General features: G+C 34.1%; 1 protein-coding gene across 3 annotated transcripts; it reads right to left on the minus strand.

Moving 5' to 3' along the window:
• Positions 1-766: 766 nt before the first annotated feature.
• On the minus strand, positions 767-22,564 carry LOC127520977 (kinesin-like protein KIF2A). 3 transcript variants are annotated; one of them, XM_051909759.1, is made up of 21 exons: positions 22,282-22,564; positions 20,545-20,639; positions 17,909-18,037; positions 17,361-17,415; positions 15,549-15,674; positions 13,769-13,869; positions 11,160-11,255; positions 10,983-11,037; positions 10,729-10,891; positions 9,285-9,375; positions 9,109-9,172; positions 8,941-9,032; positions 8,712-8,854; positions 8,419-8,623; positions 6,995-7,105; positions 6,820-6,887; positions 5,386-5,469; positions 4,308-4,455; positions 4,120-4,221; positions 3,825-3,960; positions 767-2,046 (listed from the first exon to the last, which is right to left on the minus strand). In XM_051909759.1, exons 1-21 carry the CDS (start codon positions 22,340-22,342, stop codon positions 1,961-1,963), a joined length of 2,211 nt encoding a protein of 736 aa, XP_051765719.1. In that variant the 5' UTR covers positions 22,343-22,564; the 3' UTR covers positions 767-1,960. The 3 variants fall into 3 exon arrangements, with proteins under 3 accessions (XP_051765719.1, XP_051765718.1, XP_051765720.1); XM_051909758.1 differs by having other exon boundaries at positions 5,356-5,469; XM_051909760.1 differs by lacking the exon at positions 5,386-5,469 and having other exon boundaries at positions 22,282-22,563.
• Between the last annotated feature and the right edge of the window lie 1,754 nt (positions 22,565-24,318).

Below are 24,318 nucleotides of genomic sequence, written 5' to 3' on the forward strand. Positions count from 1 at the left end.
GATGGATGGATTGATGTAGGTATGTATAGATATATGTGAGTAGGTAGAAAGGTAGGTATGTATGAATGGATGTAGGTATGTATATAGATAGGTAGAAAGGTAGGTAGAAAGGTATGTATGTATGAATGGATGGTGGTATGTATAGATGTATGTGGGTAGGTAGAAAGGTATGGATGATGGATGGATGTTGGTATGTATAGATGTATGTGGGTAGGTAGAAAGGTAGGCATGGATGTTGGTATGTATGGATGTAGGTATAGATGAAAGTAGGTAGAAAGGTAGTTATGTATGAACAGATGTTGGTATGTATAGATGTATGTAGTTAGAAAGGTATTTATAGATGTATGAAGGTAGGTAGAAAGGTAGGTATGTATGGATGCAGATATGTATAGATGTATGTAGGTAGGTAGAAAGTTAGGTAGGCATGTTTGTGTGTAGGTATGTATATTTGTAGGAAACTCAGAAGCGAAGACCAGGAGACTCTGGTGTATCTTCAGGATTCTTTATTGAGAAATGAGCTGTTTGGTTTCTGCAATCATCAAGTCTGACTTTAGTTTTTCATGTGATGTTCTGACAGGATCAGCAGATGAACTCTTTTCCTGCCATTAACAGAATTTTCGAGACTCCTCACTGAAGCTTGCAGCGCAATGACGTACTGCATTAAATCTAATATGTAGTCTAATACATAAAAATCAGTTTTCCTTACATTGATCTGCAAAGCAATCAAATTATGCGTAGTGAACAATAATATGCCAGAAAACTGACGTCGTCGGATGGCTCTTTATTTTAGCAATGCAATACATTGAAACACTGAGTCCCATACAGATCCAGATTCCCCTCAACACAAACAACTTTTAAAAATGAGACGGGAACAAAATCATTTAAAGCTTTGACGGGAACATTTAAAAAAAAACACTGATGCTTAATAGCATTTTTTTTTTTAAAAATGAGACAGTAGCCTGAATTTTATAATGACCACTTTCACTTCTTAAAATGTAAACAAAACACTGTGGTAACAAAATCCTTCTTAATCAGAAAAGTATATCACATGAACTTATTTTGACTGGACTGTTGATCTGAGCTGAATTAGCTAATACATGTATAGTTGCTCATCTACAAATTTCCTTCACTGAAAAGGTTTATTGTGAAGTTGGTGCAATAAGGCCTGCATTTGTTTTTTTGTTACAGTAAAAGGCTCTTACTGGCAATCCAAAAAAAAACAAAACATGTATCGTCTCACTGCTACACAAGTTTAATAAATTAGTCAGTTCCTGTAGGTCTCAATAGAGATCATCCATATTGCAGCCATGCAACTTCTGCTGTAACTAGGGATGCACAATATATCAGTGACCAATATATTTGTTTTTGTACAATTATCAGTACTGGTCCCACAATTCAGTCTTTCCCTCTTGTATATGCCTAATTTCACATGAAGCATGTCAGTTTTTGTTATCCAACATTGTTTTTTGAGACAATTTATTTAGATTCATTTTTATGTTTGTGTTTCATAACTGACAGCCAGTGTGCTTTCATTTAAAACATTAAATATTGATTAGCAGCCATAAAAATAACTGGTCAACATTTCTATATCAGTGCATCCCTAATTTCTAGACCGTATTCTCTCATTTCCATTGGGACGGCATAATCGTATTTCATTAACTGGCAAACTGATATGCAAGTAGCAGGTATGAGCATGTATATACATTAATGACTCAATGGAATATTTACAGGCTTCAGACGGATGCGGATGATGCAGAGCTGGTTTGTTCATGCATTAGCTCAGAGAATCTCACACACACCCTCTCATGGCCTTAACCTCTATGATCATTCATTTTAGTAAGAACTGAAATGATTTATACAGTTAAAATGTGCTTTTCTCGGATGAAAGAAAACCGTCACATCACGTACAGGTTACACATGTACATACATTGATGAGATGAGAGCTGGTGATGAGCTGGAGCTACAGGGCTCGCGGACGTTTGGGGTTTATCTGCCTGCTGGCCTGTTCCTCCTCTTGAAGAGCAGAGCGGAAAGACTTCACTTTATCTGAGACGAAAGGAAACACAATTCTCTTAGTTGACAAAGCATTTAATCTGACGTGAAGGAAAACAACTTTGTAAGAGACACTAGTGTAACGGGTTGTCATACTGTTCTGTAACCTAGAAGTCAATCGCTGACAAAAAAAGAAAAAGTGTTAGTGATTTATTTTGTATAAAAAAACTGTACTATACTATATTAATATTTTTACATTGTATTGTTTATATGCATATTTATTTCACAAGAATGTTAATTCTAAAAAAATAAGAGTATATATTAAATACATAAAATATAATTGATTAATATGGTTATAAATTATTTTTTGTATTTTAAAAATTACTATTATAAATAATGAAGTTTTTATATTTATATATGTGAATAAATAAATATTTAATTATATAAAATGTAGTAGTATCATGATCATTAATTTTCATGAAAATCCCAATGCAAAAAAATTAATGCTCCAAAATAAATCTAATTTTCATTTATTCTTTTGTGTACTTCATGATATATACACAAATTAAAGTACACAAAATTAAAAGAAAAAATTAAAATGAAGTTTATTTTTGGAGCATTATTTTTTTTAAATATTATATATATATATATATATATATATATATAAAAAATATTAATATTTTTTGAATATTAATACTTAATACATTTTGAATTTTATTAATAGACTATTTTAAATGTCAGCGTGGTTGTCACTAATGTTTTATAATAAAGAATATTCATTCAAAATATAATATTATTTACATTAAAGTAACAATATTTTTATTTTATTATTCTATAATATATAAATATATACACAATTTTATATACATTACTATTTATTTATTTACATTATAGTAATGATATTTTTTAGGAGAAATTTTCATGAAAATCCTAATGCAAAAAAAAAAAAAAAAAAAAAAAAATTAATGCTCCAAAAATAAACTTCATTTTAATTTTTTCTTTTAATTTTGTGTACTTTAATTTGTGTCTTCTATAAATAACTCTTTCCCCATCAGCGCTTTTGATAATTTTCACAAAAATTTTGTGGCCCCCAGAATGTTTTTTTTGTATAAATATCTGAACATGAAATACATCAAAAGAAAGAGTCTTTGCTTAAAACAAATTTAAAAAAGTTATCAACATTTAAATGTGGGTAAATTTCAATAAAAAAAGCAATAATTTAAACAAAAAGCTGAGAAAATCGATAGATAACAAATGATAACAACGTGCATAAGCAATGCTTTTATCACTTGTTTCAGCTCCTTTTTTGCCTGTGTTTTGATCCAGAGATTCTACGGCCCTGTCCCAAATGGCACCCTAAACACTCACAGCCTTCCTATGAGTCCGCACTTTCGTGACGTAACGTCGCTTTGACTGTCGGGAAGAAGTCTGCCGCGGAGCTTGCACCAGTGTGGGCTCAGCAAGAGTGCGGATCGAGGGCGCATATCGGCCGCAAAGGGGGCGCTCGCGAGCACCCTTCTGAAGCCTAAAATTGATAAACGGGACACCCTACGGTCTCGTGGACTTAACAGACACGTGCACGCGGCAGCCATTGTAAGTCCACAAGACCGAAAGTTCATAGAAGTGTGCCATTTGGGACAGGGCCAATACTGTTTCAGAAGATGCGTAACAGTGCCCCCTACCGTATAACAGTGAAAACATGGAAAGCCGGAAAATTCGGTCAATGGCGGGGAAAGAGTTAATATGGATCACATTTAAAAGTGTGACATCTTCGACTCCCATTACAGTATTATAAATGAAGGTTCTTGGAGGACGACTCTGTAAACACTGACCTCTGAGCTCTGTTAACACATCAATCTTCTGATCCAGAATCTGTTCAAGCTGAGTGGCGAAGGATTCCACATCGTAATCAACTTCCTCCGTCATCTCCAGAAGAACCTTCTCATCCTCGAGCCAGCGTATGGACTCCTACAACATAACATGAGCATACAGGAACCTCTATCCATCACAAACACATTCAAGTCATTTAAAATATCTAAATATCCTTCAAATAAGGTACAACAAAATGCTTAATTAAGGGAGTTTATTGAAGTTTAAAAGTGTTCCATATGCCCTATGTAAGTGCACCTGAAAGACGGCACGGTGGTCCTCCAGAACCTGCTCCTCCATCTCCACCAGCTGAGATACCACCTCATGGAAGGTGAAGAGCTGTGGGGACACTTCCTCTTCCTGTGCACAGCATGCATCACATCAACACATCGTCACGTTTTCATACCAACCAAAACAAGCTGATGTGTGAGGTGAAGCGCTCTTACGTTTTGTTCACAGAGCAGCTTGAGATCGTCTCTCTGAGGAGAGCTGCCCACTCCCCACTGCGCCTCCAACACGTCCAGCTGGTTGACCGAGTGTCCAGCGGACCGTCCCTCCATCACCACACTGGGGTCGATGCTCAGCTCCTTCACCCTGCGGTCACAAACAGCGTCTCAATTCAAGGCAATCAGCATATCGACACTGTCGGGCGGAAACCTCGTTTCTCCATATTTTGTCGTTTTTAATTTTTCTCATAAATCATTACTATTGGTCAGCCTTTACATCTGTCTGTGGGTTTTGCAAATATTTAACCAATGAAAATATTAAAAAGAGCTTGTGACTAAACCTTGTAACTCCATTTGTTTGAACAAGTACAGCATTTTCTTTACTCAAGAAACAGTATAGGGTATTTGACTTTATTCTCTTTTAAACCACTAGATGGCACAAAAATTCAGCTCAGCACTTTTCTTATGATGGGAATGTTCTAATGATGGAAAAAACGCATGTCTGACATTCGCTGGTCATTGAGCTCAATTTTAGTAAAAAGTGTCTGACCATATATAAAGCCACAATATCAACTTTGACAACAACACAGTCTTTATTTAAAAAATAAAGCGTTTTTTTTTCCATTTCCTGAAAAGTTGTGGTTTTGGCAATACGAGGTTTCCACCTGACAGCGACGGTATGAAAGCATGAGGTATTCAAGTCATGATGCAATAAACCAGTGGAAATGGTTAATGTTACAGTCACATGGTCATGCAGCATGATAATGATGGGCTCCATCTGCTCTATAAGGCACAAGCAAACACAAACCAATGTTAGTGCAGCTGCAATGGAAAATGATTAAAAAAGCAACAGAAAATACAGAAACATGCCTGAAATATGATACAAATGGACTCAAACAAGGGACAAAATAACAGTAAACCAAAACGGAAAGATGCACATGTAGACACATTCTCTGAACTGAAACGGAAGCGAATCATTAGAAACACAGGACTCTCGTGGAGGCTCTGTCTGAGATGAGACAGGCTTGAAACTGGAAAAGGGTGAGACCTGCTGGGTGAGGTAGCAAAGTCATCGTACTCATAGGTAGGAGAGAGTTCAGAGCGGCCGCCACCCCCCTGGGAGAAGGGAATGTCGGAAGGGCTGATCCCAAACTCCTTCACTCTGAAGACGGGATGGCAGACGGCAGTGAGACAGAGAGACGGAATTACAAACTCCTCCAACACAAACATTCCTGATTCTTAATCAGTGGAAATGAGTTAAACGTGAACAACACTCCTGCAGTGAATGTCATCAGTCAATAGTTTGCTACTAAACACACAAAAATATCAAATGTAGTAACAGATGAGATAAATGATTGTTTTATACAAATAATTTTAATAACATGAATATAATGTTAATACATATTTATTTATAGAATGTATATTCATATATATATATATATATATATATATATATATATATATATATATACACACACATACAATAACTGATCATAAAAATATATAGAAATTTAGAAATATTAATATAAATAAAAAATTATTCTAATATTAATATTGTTTATTAATAAATATATAATGTAATAAAATACAGCGTTTTTTAAATCATTATATAATATAATTATTCTATTGTTTTTACAATCATTACGATTTTCAACTGAATTCTATTAAATTATTATGAAAAAATATGTATATACATAAAATGCCATTGGTTAATAGTTGTCTACTAAACATTAAACACAAAAATGTCATGTAAAAAGATAATAATTAATATATTTGATTCTAAATAATTGTATAAAAATTATTTTGCTTTGTTCAGTGCACATTTCTAATTCAGAAAATGATTTTCATTATTTTTCCATGTTTTATATAAAGAATTTGATAATGAATATAATATAAATTTATGAATAAATAAATATTTCATAGAATGTATAATAATCATTTTTTTGTTTTGTTTTTACATTTGATATTCATTTTGATATTCTTGTTAAATATATGCATATAAACCATATACATTATAAATATAAAAAGAGTACATAAATACAATATAATGAATTTATATATATATATATATATATATATATATATATATAGAGAGAGAGAGAGAGAGAGAGAGAGTTTTAGAATTTTACACATTATTAATATGAATAAAATAAAATAAAGATTTTGAATGTTAATATGTGTATTAATACATGTATAATATACTGTATATAATATATAAGTATTAATAAACATTAATAAACATAATAAACATTAATATTCAAATTCTTATATATAAAGCCATAAAGGGTCAAATATGTCCATAATTTTGGAATTCTCTGTGATTTGTTTTCCATTAATAGCCCCCAGATTTGACTGGATCTGACTGCCAGGTTACTTGCATTAGAAATCTTGAAATAAGCAACATTCAGCTCATTTCTAGACCCACTGAAGGGTTCTGTGCAACATTCTGCGTGTCACTGGGAATCTTCTTTCAGTGTGATTTGACCTGCAGGTGTCTGATGTGCTCACCTACCTGTTGGCGTATCTCAGAGTGTTCAATGTGTTTTCACATGATGCCATTCCAGGAGAGATTGTAGCGATCTATTGCAGCCACAAACACATTTAAATCATTAACAAACACACTAATTGCACTACGTGTTTAAAATTAATATATGACTGATATACGAACATCATCACAGTGTTCTTACCATACATGTTCTAGAGTTCTCTCCGATGAAGGAATCTCTTAAGACCTGCGTGAGTTTACTGGCTCTGAACGGAGTGTGTGGTTTGTTTCGACCCAAAGCCCTGATGCATTCCTTCCACACACAAACAGAAATGGACCAAGATACTAACATGACACTAACTTCTTATAAAATAATATTAACCAAAATGAACTACTTTTCACCAACAAATCAACTCCATATGCATTTCACTATTTCCTGCTGAATACAAAGTTTTATTCAGAAAGGTCACGTTACAGAAGATGTGAATGACATTTTATATTTTTATTAAAATATTATATATTTTTATATTTGCTACTTTGTACAGTGTGACACTAAACAATATACGTTTTAATTTTTTTATAAGAACATTTCTATATTTGTTAGTTTGTACAGAGAGACTAAAATTATATTATATTTCTAATACTTTTAATATATTTACTATATTTTATATTTTCATACAAATATTTTATTTGTTTCTTTGTACATTGTCAGACTGAACAAATTATATTCTTATATATTGTATATTTAATATATATTATATACATTTTAATATTTTTTATTTTTATAAAAACATTTCTGTTTTTGTTACTTCATACAGTGAGACTAAAATTATAGTTCTAATATTTATAATATTTTTGAAATAAATTTACTATATTTTATATTTTCATAGAAAATATTTTATTTGTTTCTTTGTACAGTGTGAGACTGACCAAATTATATTTTACATATTGTATATATTTAATATATATACATTTTAATATTTTTTTATTTTTATAAAAACATTTCTATATTTGTTACATTGTACAGTGTGAGACTGGACAAATTATATTTTTTATATTTCTAATATTTTTCTAATATATATATATTTTAAGCATATTTTAAATGTCCAATTTCTAAAATATTTTATATTTCTAATATTTTTAATAATTTTTTTATATTTTGTATTTTCATAAATATTTTTATATTTTTTACTTTGTATGGTATGAGACTGAACATATTTTATATTGCTAATATTTTTTATATATTTTTAATATTTTTTATTTTGTAAAGTATGAGACTAAACAAATTATACTTGAAAATATTTTCACTTGTAAATACTTGTAATATTTTTTATATTTTCATAAAAATATTTTTATATTTGTTACTTGGTACAATATGAGACTAAACAAATTATATTTTTTATACTTCAAATATTTTGAATATATTTTTAAATATTTGTTTATATATTTTCATTAAATATTTGTATATTTGTTACTTTGTACAGTGCGAGGCTGAAGAAAACAAATTTCTCTCTCTCTCTCTCCTCTTTGCTTTTGTTAATATCTTTTCTTGGTTTACAGGTGTCATGTCAAAACATGGTAAAATCAAGTATTTCTGGAGCCCGTGTGACGATTTGAAGCACAAACCTTCAGTGCCAAGAGACTTTTGTTGATCTCGGCGCCCTCGAGGCGTGTCTGTCGGTCGGCGCTCGATGTATCAGCCCCGCGCTCATTTCCCGCCAGGTCGATGAGAGAGAATTTGCCGTGCATTTTGCCCCTCCTGCGGAGAATAATCTGAAACACGGCGTGACTGCGGGATGAATGAGCGTTAGCCGAGGTCTGTCCAGACGTCCTGAAGAAAACCAGATACAAAAATCACATTTAATACAACTGTTTTTAACAATACAACTGGCGGAAAGAAGCAATCCGATTGGTCGCACCTGCAGCTGTTGCCCATCTCGATGAGTTTGAGCACATCCTCGGTGCATTTGACCTCTCGCTCCTGCAGTCCGACCACCTGAACCTGCTGCTTACCGTCTTCAAGCACACGCAGCTTCGCCTTCCTGTTTAGAAGGTCAAACACCTGCACGACACAATAAAAATTGACTTAATGCACTTTATGAATATTAAATGAGCTCATTAATTATTCATGACCAATAGAGAACTTGCCTTCCCGCTGTAGATTTCAAAGAACGTCGCGTACACCTGAAGATCCAACTTCTTGTAGTTCGGTTTTTTTAACATAAGAAAAACATCCCGTGCTGAAAGAAAAGAAAAGAAAATTCAGGAAACAATAACTCAATATTTATACTGAAAAACTTCAGGTCTGACACATACCAGCGAGTGCGTAGATTCCTTTAGAGCAGTCCTGGTTCTTCCCTGAAAAATCTCCTCCCATGGTCTGGAATGGAAGGAAAATTGATTATGACAGAGAGGCAAATGGAACGATCCTCTGGGAAGATCTTTTCCTGTAATATGATGTCATCTGGCTTTGTTTATGGTCAGACACTTACATGAGTTTTCCCGCTGCCCGTCTGACCGTAAGCAAAACAGGTCGCCATTCCCCTCTCAAATATGGTCTCCACCAGCGGCCGGGCAGTAAACCTGAAACACATAAACCAGAGACTTATACAGATTATATTTAAACATAATAAAGAGAATATGACATGAAAATGTTTTTACTTAAATGGCTCTAATTTTATTGTGAATGATTCATCAGTGCACATTTCTAATTCAAAAAATGATTGTTTTCATCATTTTCCATGTAATAACTGTCTCTGAAATAAATTTTTTTCTGCTAATGTAACCAAGACCATGCAGGCAGAGAAAATAATATTAACCAATAAGAACATAGTCTACTTTTCATGAACCAATTAAATCCAGAGGCAAAACATCATTATTTTAATATGCTGAATTAAGTTTTAATCAGAAGTACTGTCACATTTTTCAGAATTTTTGAATGCCATTTTCTATTTTTATAAAAAAATATATATATTTTTATACTTGTAACTTTGTAAAGGCCATGACTGAACAAATTATATTCTTATATATTTTTTAATTTATATACTTATACACATACATTTTAATATATATACACAATTGTACACTTACATACTTTTTCATTTTTTACATATTTCTAGTTTAATTTCTAGTTACTTTGTACAGTGCGTGACTGAACAAATAATATTTTTTAATATATATATATATATATATATATATATATATATATATATATATATATATATATATATATATATATATATATATATATATATATATATACACACACACACACACACACACGTATACTTATACACTTACATACTTTAATTTTTTTATTTTTATAGAACTGTATATTTCTATTGTTATTTTGTACAGTGCATGACTGAACAAATTATATTTTTATATTTTTAAATATATATACTCATACACTTATATTTTAATATATATATATATATATACTTATATACTTACATACTTTTTAATATTTTAAATTTATTGAAATGTATATTTCTATTGTTACTTTTTACAATTTTTTTCTATAGAATTTTTGAATGCAGAATTTTATATTTTTATAAAAAATATATTTTTTAATTTGTAACTGTACAGTGTGTGACTGAACAAATTATATTTTTATATTTTTCAATATATATACAATATATATATTTAAACACTTACTTTTTAATAATTTTTATTTTTTTAAAACGATATATTTTTATTGTTACTTTGTACAGTGCATGACTGAACAATTTTTTTATATTTCTAATGTTTTTAATATATTTTTATATACATTGAATATGTTATTTTTCATAAAAAATATTTTTATATTTGTAATTTTGTACAGTGCAAGACAGAACAAAACAATTTTTTTCTCTCTCTCATCTTTGCTTTTTATTTTCACTGTTACAAATAAGTATATGACCTTTTCACTAAGTAGTAAACCAATAAGTATCTGACCTGTAAACCATTTCGTTTGTCGAGGTGTCGTCGAAAGCGTAATCGAAGCGAAACGTCTGGTTCTCCAGGTATCTGGTTAAATCCACTTTCTGCTTGGGCTCGTGGACCATGACCACGTCTTTACTGGGGATGGTGATGACGTCTAGATCCTTCACGGTCAGCTCTGAGAGCAGACAGATGATGTGGCGTCTCGTAAACAGCATTAGACACTTACAGCATGAACGTATGGTGGAATAAAAAGATTTCATGTTCACCTTTCTTGTTCAGTGGACGTGTCCGCACACACACACATATCCTGTGGTCCTCAATCTGAGAAAATACACATATTAATACATACATATTATAATAACATGGATGCACAGTTGATAAATCATGTGAAAATTAAATGACATAATAACTGTGAGATGAGTTTTAATGATGTAGTTATTCACCAGATCTGCAGTGGTCAGCGGTCTGTAGTCCAAACTCGCTCTGAAGTCTCGGATCATGCACATAATTTCATAATTAGGGGTTGTGGCATCAACTTCCTGTGTAATAAAAAAACTCTCTGTTAATATTGTAAGAGTTAGAACATATTAACTTTCTTGAGAGGTTAAGTCATTGTGTCAACAGTCAAGACATTTTCTATTTAATAATTTGGATTAGAAATGCAAATTAATTTGAATTACTGAGATGATAACTGCCAAGTTCATGTGGTCAATGAAGCAAATTACTGTTTGAAACATTCATGATGTGTTTAGAATTGAATACAAGTTTATTACATACTGGAAAATGGGCAGTGTATACCGTAAACTGCCTATTATTTTTATATAATAATAATATATTTTATTTATAATAAATAAAACAAGAAATATATTTATTTACATGTATTCATTTAACAGACGCCAATTTTATTTTAGTATAATTTAAATACTATAAATATATAACATAATTTATAGTTTTTATTAATATTCTGAATTATTTTTTATTTTTCTGTTTTCATTTCAATTTTAGTTTTTTGGTTTGTTTGTTTTTTTTATTATTATTTAATAATTTTTATTATATTAATTTCTACTGCAGTTTTAGCTATTTTAGTACAAGTTAAAATAAAGTAAAAAGTTTATATACGGAAAGTTTTCAGACCCCCTTAAATTTTTCACTCTTTGTTATATTGCAGCCATTTGCTAAAATCATTTAAGCTCATTTTTTTCCCTCATTAATGTACACACAGCACCCCACATTGACAGAAAAACACAGAATTGTTGACATTTTTGCAGATTCATTAAAAAAGAAAAACTGAAATATCACATGGTCCTAAGTATTCAGACCCTTTGCTGTGACACTCATATATTTAACTCAGGTGCTGTCCATTTCTTCTGATCATCCTTGAGATGGTTCTACACCTTCATTTGAGTCCAGCTGTGTTTGATTATACTGATTGGACTTGATTAGGAAAGCCACACACCTGTCTATATAAGACCTTACAGCTCACAGTGCATGTCAGAGCAAATGAGAATCATGAGGTCAAATGAACTGCCTGAAGAGCTCAGAGACAGAATTGTGGCAAGGCACAGATCTGGCCAAGGTTACAAAAAAATTTCTGCTGCACTTAAGGTTCCTAAGAGCACAGTGGCCTCCATAATCCTTAAATGGAAGACGTTTGGGACGACCAGAACCCTTCCTAGAGCTGGCCGTCCGGCCAAACTGAGCTATCGGGGGAGAAGAGCCTTGGTGAGAGAGGTAAAGAAGAACCCAAAGATCACTGTGGCTGAGCTCCAGAGATGCAGTCGGGAGATGGGAAAAAGTTGTAGAAAGTCAACCATCACTGCAGCCCTCCACCAGTCGGGGCTTTATGGCAGAGTGGCCCGATGGAAGCCTCTCCTCAGGGCAAGACACATGAAAGCCAGCATGGAGTTTGCTAAAGATGGTGAGAAATAAGATTCTCTGGTCTGATGAGACTTTTTGGCCTTAATTCTAAGCGGTATGTGTGGAGAAAACAGGGCACTGCTCATCACCTGTCCAATACAGTCCCAACAGTGAAGCATGGTGGTGGCAGCATCATGCTGTGGGGGTGTTTTTCAGCTGCATGGACAGGACGACTGGTTGCAATCGAGGGAAATATGAATGCGGCCAAGTACAGGGATATCCTGGACGAAAACCTTCTCCAGAGTGCTCAGGACCTCAGACTGGGCCGAAGGTTTACCTTCCACCAAGACAATGACCCTAAGCACACAGCTAAAATAACGAAGGAGTGGCTTCACAACAACTCCGTGACTGTTCTTGAATGGCCCAGCCAGAGCCCTGACTTAAACCCAATTGAGCATCTCTGGAGAGACCTAAAAATGGCTGTCCACCAACGTTTACCATCCAACCTGACAGAACTGGAGAGGATCTGCAAGGAGGAATGGCAGAAGATCCCCAAATCCAGGTGTGAAAAACTTGTTGCATCTTTCCCAAAAAGACTCATGGCTGTATTAGATCAAAAGGGTGCTTCTACTAAATACTGAGCAAAGGGTCTGAATACTTAGGACCATGTGATATTTCAGTTTTTCTTTTTTAATAAATCTGCAAAAATGTCAACAATTCTGTGTTTTTCTGTCAATATGGGGTGCTGTGTGTACGTTAATGAGGAAAAAAATGAGCTTAAATGATTTTAGCAAATGGCTGCAATATAACTAAGAGTGAAAAATTTAAGGGGGTCTGAATACTTTCCGTACCCACTGTATATTATATATATATATATATATATGTATTTCAAGTAACAAAAATGTTTAATTAACTATAATAAAGCAATATTAAAAAAGAAACATAAGCAATTTGTCACTAAGCCAACAATAATCATAGGAAATAATAAATTAACAAACAAATAGATAAAATTGTATAATTATAGTATGCAATAAGCAACATATTACGACATGTTTATAAACAAAAAATTATCATAATAATACGCATTAGGCAATAATACATATATTTATATCAATAAAATGTTACACATTAAGCAACACTAAACTTTTCAAACATTATCAGTACACAGAAATAGTACACCAGTGTGTTTTGTCACCTGTGCTCTTTTCTCTCTCAGCTCCTGCTGCTGCAATCGTCTCCTCTCCCGCTTCTCCTGAAGCTTCTCCACTTCCTTCACGCAGTTTGACTTCCTGCGAGCTGAAGACACACACAGAAAAATAATTTTTTCAATAAGCATTTTGCTTGACATAATTCATAAGTCAGTGTGCATTAGCTTGTGTTAAATGTGTTTGAGTAATTCCCTCAACAATGGCATCATGAGGGGTCATCTCTGAGACGTGCTGGAAAACAACTCTAAATGCTGCTTTTGTTTAGGTGTGACAGCAGACAACAGTTATTTGTGACGGCACTGAGAGCCCTTCAGCTCCTCCATCACTGCTGGAGTCTCTTCATACACTCACAGATCAGAGATTACACATACAGGGATTCATAAAGGCTCTCAACAGTAGTATCAAAAATAATTACACTACTCTTCAAAGGTTTGGGGTCGGTGTTTTTGAAAGAAGTCTCTTCTGCTCACCAAGGCTGCATTTGATCAAAAACAGTAAAAACAGAAATGTTATTATAATTTAAAATAATTGTTTTCTATTTGAATATATTTTACAATGTAATTTCAATCATGACAACTCACGGAATAGTTTTAGCATGTTACTGAATGGCGATGTTAATGAATTTGGTCTTGGCAGACTAGATCTGCTACGCTGCAGCTGTAGAGAAAGTATATATTTGCTACTGCTAATGGATACACAGACACGCTGTTGTGAGCATGTAAGATATGTTGCTGCTGCTGCATAAACAGACATACATAAATCCCATAGCAGATCTAGGCAGGTGGAGCTGGGGAGGTGGAGGGTTTCAGAGGACCAGCTTACAACAAACACTGAACCAGACTATTTAAAGGAGACCTATTATGCCTTTTTTTTTTTTACAAGATGTAATTTAAGTCTTAGGTGTCCCCAGAATGTGTCTGTGAAGTTTCATCTTAAAATACCCCACAGATCATTTATAAATCCATGTTGGAAATACCCATTTCTGACTAGAGTCAAGAGTCAAAATTCTAGAGTCAAAGTTCTTGTTCACCGTTGTCGCTTGCGAACACAAATTGGAGGTGCCGTGGGCTGAAACATGCAGATTAAGGGGCGGCAATATTATAATAAGATCCCCTTCCTACTTCATTAGGGGAGCAAAATCTGAGCGGCTCCTTTTTTCAGAGAAAGGCTTACCAAAACAAAGTTACTAGGTTGTCCTTTTTCATGTTTTCTGGGTTGGTAGATGCACAGGGGACCCGATTATAGCACTTAAACACGGAAAAAGTCAGATTTTCATGATATGTCCCCTTTAAATATTGAGCAAGCAATCTCATTGGCTGCAGAGGTCATGAGGTAATGATGTGATTGCTCGCAAACTGCATGTAAAGGACTGATCAGCTTGCGCCCTCTAGAGTTTCATAGTTAAACTTGATATTTATTCCTGTGATCAAAGCTGAATTTACAGCATCATTACTCCAGTCACATGATCCTTCAGAAATCATTCTAATATGCCGATTTGCTCCTCAAGAAACATTCCTGGTTATTATCAATGTTAAAAACAGTTGTGCTGCTTCATAATATTTTTGTGGAAACTGTGATGCATTATTTTCAGGATTCTCAAATGAATAGAAAGTTCAAAAGAACAGCATTTATTTGAAACCGAAAACTTTTGTAACATTATAAATGTCTTTACTGTCACTTTCGATCAATTAAATGCATCCTTGCTAAATAAAGTAGTTGTATAACAATTAAAAAAGGAGTTTGATGTGTGATGTGTTTCTATGGTACCGTTCTGCTGCTGCTGTAGGGTTTGGTGTTGTATTGGTGGAGGCGGTGCGGGAGCTGCTGGAGGAGGTTCGGTCTGTTGGCTCGGCCGCGCTCGAGTCGTACCTACAGAGACTGAATAATGGGGACCTGCAGATCGTTTAGACATATGCTTATTTATGACTCTTCTTTATCACTGTTTTACACATTAGAATAATAGTAAGTTATCAAAACTCTGAAATGACACAAATGGAAATTTGGGAATGATGTTGTCATCAAAACATATGGTACAAATGAAAACTCTTTTTTAACATCAAAGACATCAGCCTGGCTTTTAAACATTACTGAATCAAGTTTGATCGTTAAAGGGTTAGTTCACCCAAAAATGAAAATTCTGTCATTAATTACTCACCCTCATGTCATTCTAGCTTCGAAGCTTTATGAATCTTTTGATTCGAATCAGTGGTTCGGATCACGTATGAAACTGCCAAAGTCACGTGAACTATTGAAATTCAGAAACACTTACGACGTAACGAAGCCTAGTTTACTGAAATCACGTGACTTTGGCACTCCGAACCACTGATTCGAAACAAAAGATTCGTAAAGCTTCATGAAGCAGTGTTTTGATATCGCTCATCACTAGATATTGTTGAAAAGTCGTCATTTTGTTTTTTTGGCGCACAAAAAGTATTCTCGTCGCTTTATAATCTTAAGGTTGAACCACTGTAGTCACATGAACTGTTTTAAATATGTCTTTAGTAGCTTTCTGGGCATCTGAAAGTGTTAATTATCTTGCTGTCAATGGAGGCCTCACTGAGCCATCGGATTTTATCAAAAATATCTTAATTTGTGTTCTGAAGATGAACGAAGGTCTTACAGGTTTGGAAGGACATGAGGGTTAGTAATTAATGACATAATTTTCATTTTTGGGTGAACTAACCCATTAACAATCAAATGATTCAGTAATGTTTAAAAGCCATGCTGATGTCTTTGATGAAAACTTGTAAGCACAATTTATCTTTGTCTATGAAACATTCAAGCAGTATTATTAAAAATAATTTTCTTTAATTGAAAGAAAGCGGAAATAAAATCAAATATAAGGTAACACTTTAGTTTAGGGTCCAATTCTCAATATTAACTAGTTGCTTATTAACATGCATATTACTAGGATATTGACTGTTTATTAGTACTTATTAAGCACATATTAATGCCTTATTCTGCATGACCATATTCTACATTCTTAATCCTACCCAATACCTAAACTTAACAACTATTAATAAGCAGTAATTAGGAGTTTATTGAGGCAAAAGTTGTAGTTAATAGTGAGAATTGGACCCTAAACTAAAGTGTGACCAAATATAAATATTACATGAAAACTTTAAAAAAAATTAAAGGAAAATTAGAAATGTGGCCTTGGCAACTAACTGAAATAAATTAAGTTTAAGATGAAGTACAAAAATTATGCTAAAATACAACTGAAATAAAGATAAATTAAAGCTTAACTGAAATATATATATTTAAAAAAAAACTAATTAAAAAAAGCACAATTTTATCTAAAATTTTAATAAAACTAAAAATATAAAAATAAAAATGTATTAAATGCTATATAAATAACACTAAAGTAACAATGATTTAAAGCATCAAAGCCTTCACTTCAAAGTGTTTTATAATCCTGAGCAACATAAATTCAATATGTCCAAACTTTTGACTGGTGGTGTATACTTCAAAACAAATAATGTTGAAATCAAAATGTGCTGAAATGAATCAAATGTGGGACTAAATTTGTAACAGTAACTAGTTTACGATCATTATTTTTGCATGACTTGTACATCATACCTCGATTATCCCTTGCAGGCGTTTCATTTTTTGGTGGCGCTACAGTTCGGCGATTCTACAAAAGATGAATTCAAGAAAATAATTATGTTTTGTACAATCCAGTCTGCAATATAGCTACAAAATATATCTACACAATAAAATCATTCACAGTGAATTTATGCCACATTATAGCTTTGTGTTGACAGCTATCTGAAAACTAGAATTACTAATTATTATAAATTACAACTGGTTACATCTTCCTATAATTATTCATGCATATATAATGCAATTATTCAAGCACAAGGGCTTATGGGTAATCTCCCAATGTAGGATGACACAATGCAAGTTATTTTAGTGTTTTTTTGTGTGTGTTTACGACAGGAATTTACCCAGTCTGCATTGATTTGAACCTAAAAACAGTATTTTATGACTTTATGACTCCTGTCTGGAAATCCATTTTAGAAGTTATAAAAGCCAGACTAAGTGCACTACAATCATCTGTCCACCGCTGAACTCATTTCCCTTCTTCTTGGTCACGACTATTATGGTTTAGCGAAATGGACACCAACCTTGTTTTGGGGGATCTTGTTGATTTTGATGGCACTCGACACGGGTGGCGGAGGGGTTTCAGGACTTTGTGGGATTTCCTCTTCAGGTGCAATATCTGGATTTAGTGCAAATATGCTTTCCAGGTCGATCTGTTCACAGAGAACAAGAGCACGAGCATGAGGCTGCCAGTTTCAAAAGCACTTTTACTCATGGCACATGAGCGCACAGGACTTTCCATAGTTGTAAAAGCTGCTAAATATAATCATCCCACAGGACAGAAAAATTACAAATGAAATCTCTCAGTATCGCAACAGTTTCTCCTGGACAGCAATAAGATTAACTGGCCTTTTTGAACCGGAGAGGATTTTCTGTTATAGCATAGGACTAAAACTTACTGAATTTTAGGGATGCACGATATATATTGGCCACCATATCAGTATCGGCCGATATATGTTCATTTCTAATGCTATCGTTATAGGTCCAATAAGAAAATTTGGCTGATATATTAAAGCCGATAAATAATGGATTATTTCCTTTAGCTGAGACGCTTCAGATGTGCACTGTCCGCCATTATGGTTTTGAATTGTTTGAAATATGATTGAAATCACTTAAAAGGGAAAATACAGTTTCAGTACATAACTACAGTGCAATTCTGCCATATAGGCTACATAATATTATAATAAGAACATTATAATTGTGTGCTTGGGACATGGCTTTTAATGGTGAGACTTTTGTTTTTGTAACTAGGCTCTCAAAAATTATATAACAATTTTAATTTAGATTTATCTGCCAATATATCGGTTATCGGCTTTCAAATATAAAGAATTATCGGTATCGGCAAAAATGTTCATATCAGTGCATCCCTACTGATTTTTCTCACACAGAGTATAAAAAGGATATTTTTTTCATTTTTGGGGGGTTTCACCTCATTACACTTGTGTTGTTCATAGGCAAAAAAGACTGGCCAACAAAAAATTGCTTATAAATCTCTTGTTATGCTTTGTTATAACCAAATATTGGATTCAATCTTTTTATCAACATGTTTTCTTTCACTTAGCACAGGTTTTTGTATAAGAGATCTCAAAGTGCGCTCAGATTTACATCAACATCATTAAACTCATATATCTCATTAAATTCCTTCAGGATCAAATTATCTGAGCTGCTATCCAGATTCATTTTTATAGCTCTGTTTCTCATGGGGATTGATTGGAGAAAAATCTGAGATCAAGTTGAGTTACATGAAACATTTGCCCGGTTTCAGACAAGGTTTAAGCCCAGACCGAGATTAAAATGCATGTTTGAGCTGTTTTAACTGAAAGCAACTTGTACTAATATATCTCAAAGGGGACCTATAATGCCCCTTTTACAAGATGTAATATAAGCCTCTTGTGTCTCCAGAATGTGTCTGTGAAGTTTCAGCTCAAAATACCCCACAGATCATTTATTATAGCTTGTCAAATCTGCTTCTATCGGGTGTGAGCAAAAACACTCGGTTTTTGTGTGTGTCCCTTTAAATGCAAATGAGCTACTGCTCCCAGCCCCCTTTCCAGAAGAGGGTGGGCTTTAACAGCTTGCGCTTCGGTTGCTCAACAACAACAAAGCTGGAGAATCTCACGCAGCCAAAATGTCATGTTCAGCCTTACATTGGTCAAACCGGAGTCGGACACTGATGGAGAGACTCAGGAAGAAGATACAACTCTTAGAATGAAACTGGACATTTCTGAATGGTTAGTGGATAAATTTATGTAGTTGCTGTGGAGTTGATTCAACTCATCCACTAGCATGTGCCGTCATGTTAATCTTTTGTGCAAATCCAGCGTTGAATTGACCCTCGTTTGTGAAGCTGTCCGGCGTAAAATGACGGCATGGCAACAACACTCTACTACAACAACTCTTCCTCTTCTCTAAAGCAACCCAACATGGCCTCGCCCCCTTTGTTGCGTGTTCTCAGGGGCAGGGTTTATGTAAATTTTGGGGTTTGTGATGTCACCAACCCGGAAGAATCTCGTTGTAGTCCCTACCAGCCGTTTGTTGTAGTCCTTAAAAAGTGATTTCTGTAAAAGAAAATATCTCCCTTTGCATTGAACTTTGAGCGTCGTAACTTTGCAGATGTTGTTTATGCTCAAACAGCAACATTACACACTAACTAAAGTTAAAAAAAGTGAAATGATTATCAAGGACCCCTTTAAAATATATCAATGCCAATGTTTTGTCTCAAGATGCACAGCAGTAATGTTCTTTTTCTAAGTCAGTTCACAATAAAAGCTACTTAAATGCCCTAATTGAACTAAGGCCTAGTCCCGGCTTAGTCTAAACCCTGTCTGTGAAACCAGGCCTAAACCGCTAATAATTCTCCCAAGTTATGAAAGAGCAACATGTGAGGGATATTTCATGCACACATTAATGCACAGCATTTACAGACTAAACACTGCTGATAAACCTGGAAGCTATTTAAGGCTGAGGTACAAAAGCTGCTTTAGAATAAATCTCTCCTGATCCTGACACATCAATATTATATCTGTCTCTATGAGAGATGTACAACTGCAACAAGCTTAAAAACATGAGGCTCACGAAAGCAAGAATGATGACAAGCTTTTGTCTTTAGTGCATTATACCAATATGATGGACATATTAAATATGAATATCAGACATTCACCTCTTTCCCTTTTGTGTCTCCGTTTTCAATCCACTCCACCGTCACACTCTCATTGTCTTCATTCAGTGACGTCACCATGGCCTGGTGTATTCGGCCTGAGATACATAATAAAACAATGGTTTACTGCAAAGATCTGCAGCCTGATGATAACACTCAAAACTAGTGCTATATATATACATACACTGCCCGGCCAAAAAAACAGTCAATGTTTGGATTTAAATAGGCAAATACTAAAGAGTCTTTGATTGGATCATTATTATAGCGATTATTATGTTTCTAGCATGTTATATGTTTGGCAGCAGTTCTTCTAACCCTAACTGATGGAGTGAGTAGCTTTTCATTTCTTAAACAACCATGTAGGAAGACACATCATGGCCATATTCCAGGATGACAATGTCAAGATTCATCAGGCTCAAATTGTTTGGGAGGGAGCATGAAGAATCATTTTCACACATGAATTGGCACCTCTGAGCCCAGAGCTTAAATTCATTGAAAGTCTTTGGGATGTGCTGAAGGAGACTTTACAGAGTGCTCACCTCTTGCATTGTCAATACAAAATCTTGACCAAAAATTTTTATATATTTTCTATAATGCTGTATGTTAGATGCGATTAATTATGATTAATTGAATTTATAGCACTATAAAACACTTAATAAAACCCAAAAATAAAAGGAGCTACATCAAAACATTAGGTATCAAAGGACAGTTCAGGTGATGCACAATCAAATATTCCAGTCAATTATAACATAATACTGTTGATAACTATTTATATGATTATGAACGTGAGTTTGTGAAAGGTCTGACTAGAGGAAAATACTGGGCACAAAAGTTATGAAAGGCATAAAGTATAGCCAGTCAGTTATTATCGCAAAATAAACAAGGTAATATCCTGAAGGGGTTTGCTTTGTGATAATGACCAGCTGATTGCACATTATACATGATTACTTGAAAAATTATTGAATAAATAGACTTCAAAACAAAGGAAGATAAAAGTTGTAGAATAAAATTAAATAACAAATTGTAGGGCTCATACTTGCTTTCTATACAACTTTACTATGGACTAACCAGCTATAGGCCAAAGGTTAACGCTAAAGAGAGAAAAAAAAATGTGGCTGTACTTTACACTTGTACATTGCTGGAATGACAATAAACTAAACTAAAATAAAACTAAAAAAATATTAAACTAAAACAGCAGTACAAACGAGTTTTGCAGGCGATGTCTCTGGGCGTCTTCCTCAGGGAGGATGCTAAGAGACTGCGAATTTACGAACGTACTATGGCGAAGGCTTAGCTTATGAATATTTATTACGTACAAACGTAACGTGACGTTTACCCTGTACGCTTCTCTGATTGGCTGAAAAGCACACATTAACGAATAAGCGATGGTGACGTTATGCTTTATGATTATCAATTAGATTCTGCGCCTAGACGCACCAAAACGGTTACCAAGCAACGTCAGGAGGACTTCATTAATATTAATGAGTCAATCCTCCGCCATAGTAGAATTAGTAAATTCGCTAACTGGTTAGCAGGAGCATGCATCCCAAAAACGGGCAATACAACGGCGTGCCAAGGGCGGAAAGGTATTGGATATGTATGCATGAGCCTATATCGATCCTCTCCCGTCGTTTGCACCAGCTGTCTTGTGTTAAACGGGTTTACTGGGTTAAACAAAGATGATGCGCCGACAAACTGCATCTCAACCTGATAAACGAGCTGCTGCTGGGTGTGACTCACCATCACTGCGCTTGATCTCCACATAAATGCCGATCTGGATCTTCCCGAAGAGAGCTGCCATGCCTCATGTGTGTGCCAGGATCTGTATGGCTATATTTGAGCGGGTTTCACGGGAGAAGTTGTTCAGCAGCGCAAAAACCGGGAGGAGGTCAGGAGAGAGAGAAGGATGAGCGCGCATGCGCAGAGCGCACACACACCCATCACAGAATGTCACATCAACCTCTTTTGTCTAGTTGCAGTGGACACAATCTGTCCAACAGTTTTTTTTGTTTTGTTTTTTTTTTCTTGAGCAAGATTGTTTTTAATAAACATTATTTTAATAAAATAAAATAAATAAAATGATGCATGCGTTCTTTCTCATTAACTTTGATTATTATATCTTATATATTATCTTGACATCTGTTAAAACACTCCTACCTGAATTGCTTCCATTGTTAAAGTTATTTTTGAATATTAATTTAAACAATTTCATTCTTAAGGATGTACCTTAATAAATCATATTCACTCGCTACCAGAAATACACATGATGGCAGCAAAGGGCTGTTTGCATGATTTGGGCTGAAAGAGTCTAGTGGGAAATAAAACAGTTAAAGGATTAGTCCACTTTTAAATTAAAATTTCCTGATAATTTACTCACCCCCATGTCATCTAAGATGTCCATGTCCTTCTTTCTTCAGTCGAAAGAAATTAAGCGATTTAAACGATACCAGACGAGGAATAAGGGTCTTATCTAGAGAAACGATCGGTCATTTTCTAATTTTTTTTAACTGTATGCGCTTTATATAAATAAATGATCGCCTTCAAGTGGTTCCGCCAAAACCGCACTTCCGTATTCTTCAAAAAGCTTACGCTATATGTCCTACGCCTTCCCTATTCTACTTACGGAAAAAACGAAACTGGTGCTGCGTTCGTTCCGTAAGTTGAATAGGGAAGGTGTAGGACATTCAGCGTAAGCTTTTTGAAGAATACGGAAGTGCGGTTTTGGCGGAACTACTTGAAGGCGATCATTTGTTTATATAAAGCGCATACATTTAAAAAAAAATTAGAAAATGACCGATCGTTTCGCTAGATAAGACCCGTTTAAAGCCCTTTGAAGCTGCACTGAAACTGTAATTTTTACCTTCAACCGTTTGGAGACCATTGAAGTCCACTATATGGAGAAAAATCCTGGAATGTTTTCCTCAAAAACCTTCATTTCTTTTCGACTGAAGCAAGGAATACATAAATATCTTGGATGACATGGGGGTGAGTAAATTATCATGAAATTTTAATTGGAAAGTGAACTAATCCTTTAAAGTATGAGTGATTAAATTATTGTTTTACATCACTTCTAAACCATAAGTAAACTACCTTTGCATGAACAATCTATAAAATAAACATCTGGATTCAGGATAACTAAGAATATTCACTAGGCCTACCATTTTTTACAATTAACAAACTTTGGTACTGAAAACTTAAATATTAAGTTCGCCTTACTTTCAAGAAGTTATTCCAACTAAACTTTATAACCTAAATTTGCCAAGTTGAAAATACTTAATATTCTAAGTAATTAAAACTTAAATAAGTCAGTGGAAATTGGTACCTCAAAAGGTTAAGCTGAGTGAACAAAAAACATTTTTGGATTTTTGTTAATGTTCTGTGTGTTTTTCAAAATAAATGAATTAAATAAATTTTGAGTCTGCATTCATCGTTCACAGCTGTTGGAATAGCCTTTAAATTAGTTTGGGCAAATGAGGACATAAATTAGGTTAAACTACTGCATGTCCGACCATAGAAAAATAAATAAATATAAAAATTACCAACTGATTACCAACACAACTATTGATACACAACATTGCCACGACGTCGCAGTTACTAACTGGCAACGTCACAAAGTTACATTGTGGCAAAGTATCCGGGAATTTCACTTTTCCGGTTGCCACAACGTAACTAGTTACGTCTCCACGACGAAAGTTTGGGCACCAAATTACGTTGCAGTTACGTAACAGTCACGTATTTTGGTTAGCTGGGCTACATTTATCCTACATGTAGCTTACT

The sequence above is a fragment of the Ctenopharyngodon idella genome, chromosome 10 (genome assembly GCF_019924925.1).
Source record: "Ctenopharyngodon idella isolate HZGC_01 chromosome 10, HZGC01, whole genome shotgun sequence".
NCBI lineage: Eukaryota > Metazoa > Chordata > Actinopteri > Cypriniformes > Xenocyprididae > Ctenopharyngodon > Ctenopharyngodon idella.

Coding starts and splice junctions, on each gene's coding strand:
- LOC127520977 (XM_051909758.1), bottom strand. CDS start 22,342: ATGGCAGCTCTCTTCGGGAAGATCCAGATCGGCATTTATGTGGAGATC. Junction 11,256..13,768: donor TGAGAGAGAAAAGAGCACAG/GTGACAAAACAC, acceptor TTTATTACACAG/GAAGTTGATGCCACAACCCC. Junction 2,047..3,824: donor TGTGTTAACAGAGCTCAGAG/GTCAGTGTTTAC, acceptor CTTTCGTCTCAG/ATAAAGTGAAGTCTTTCCGC.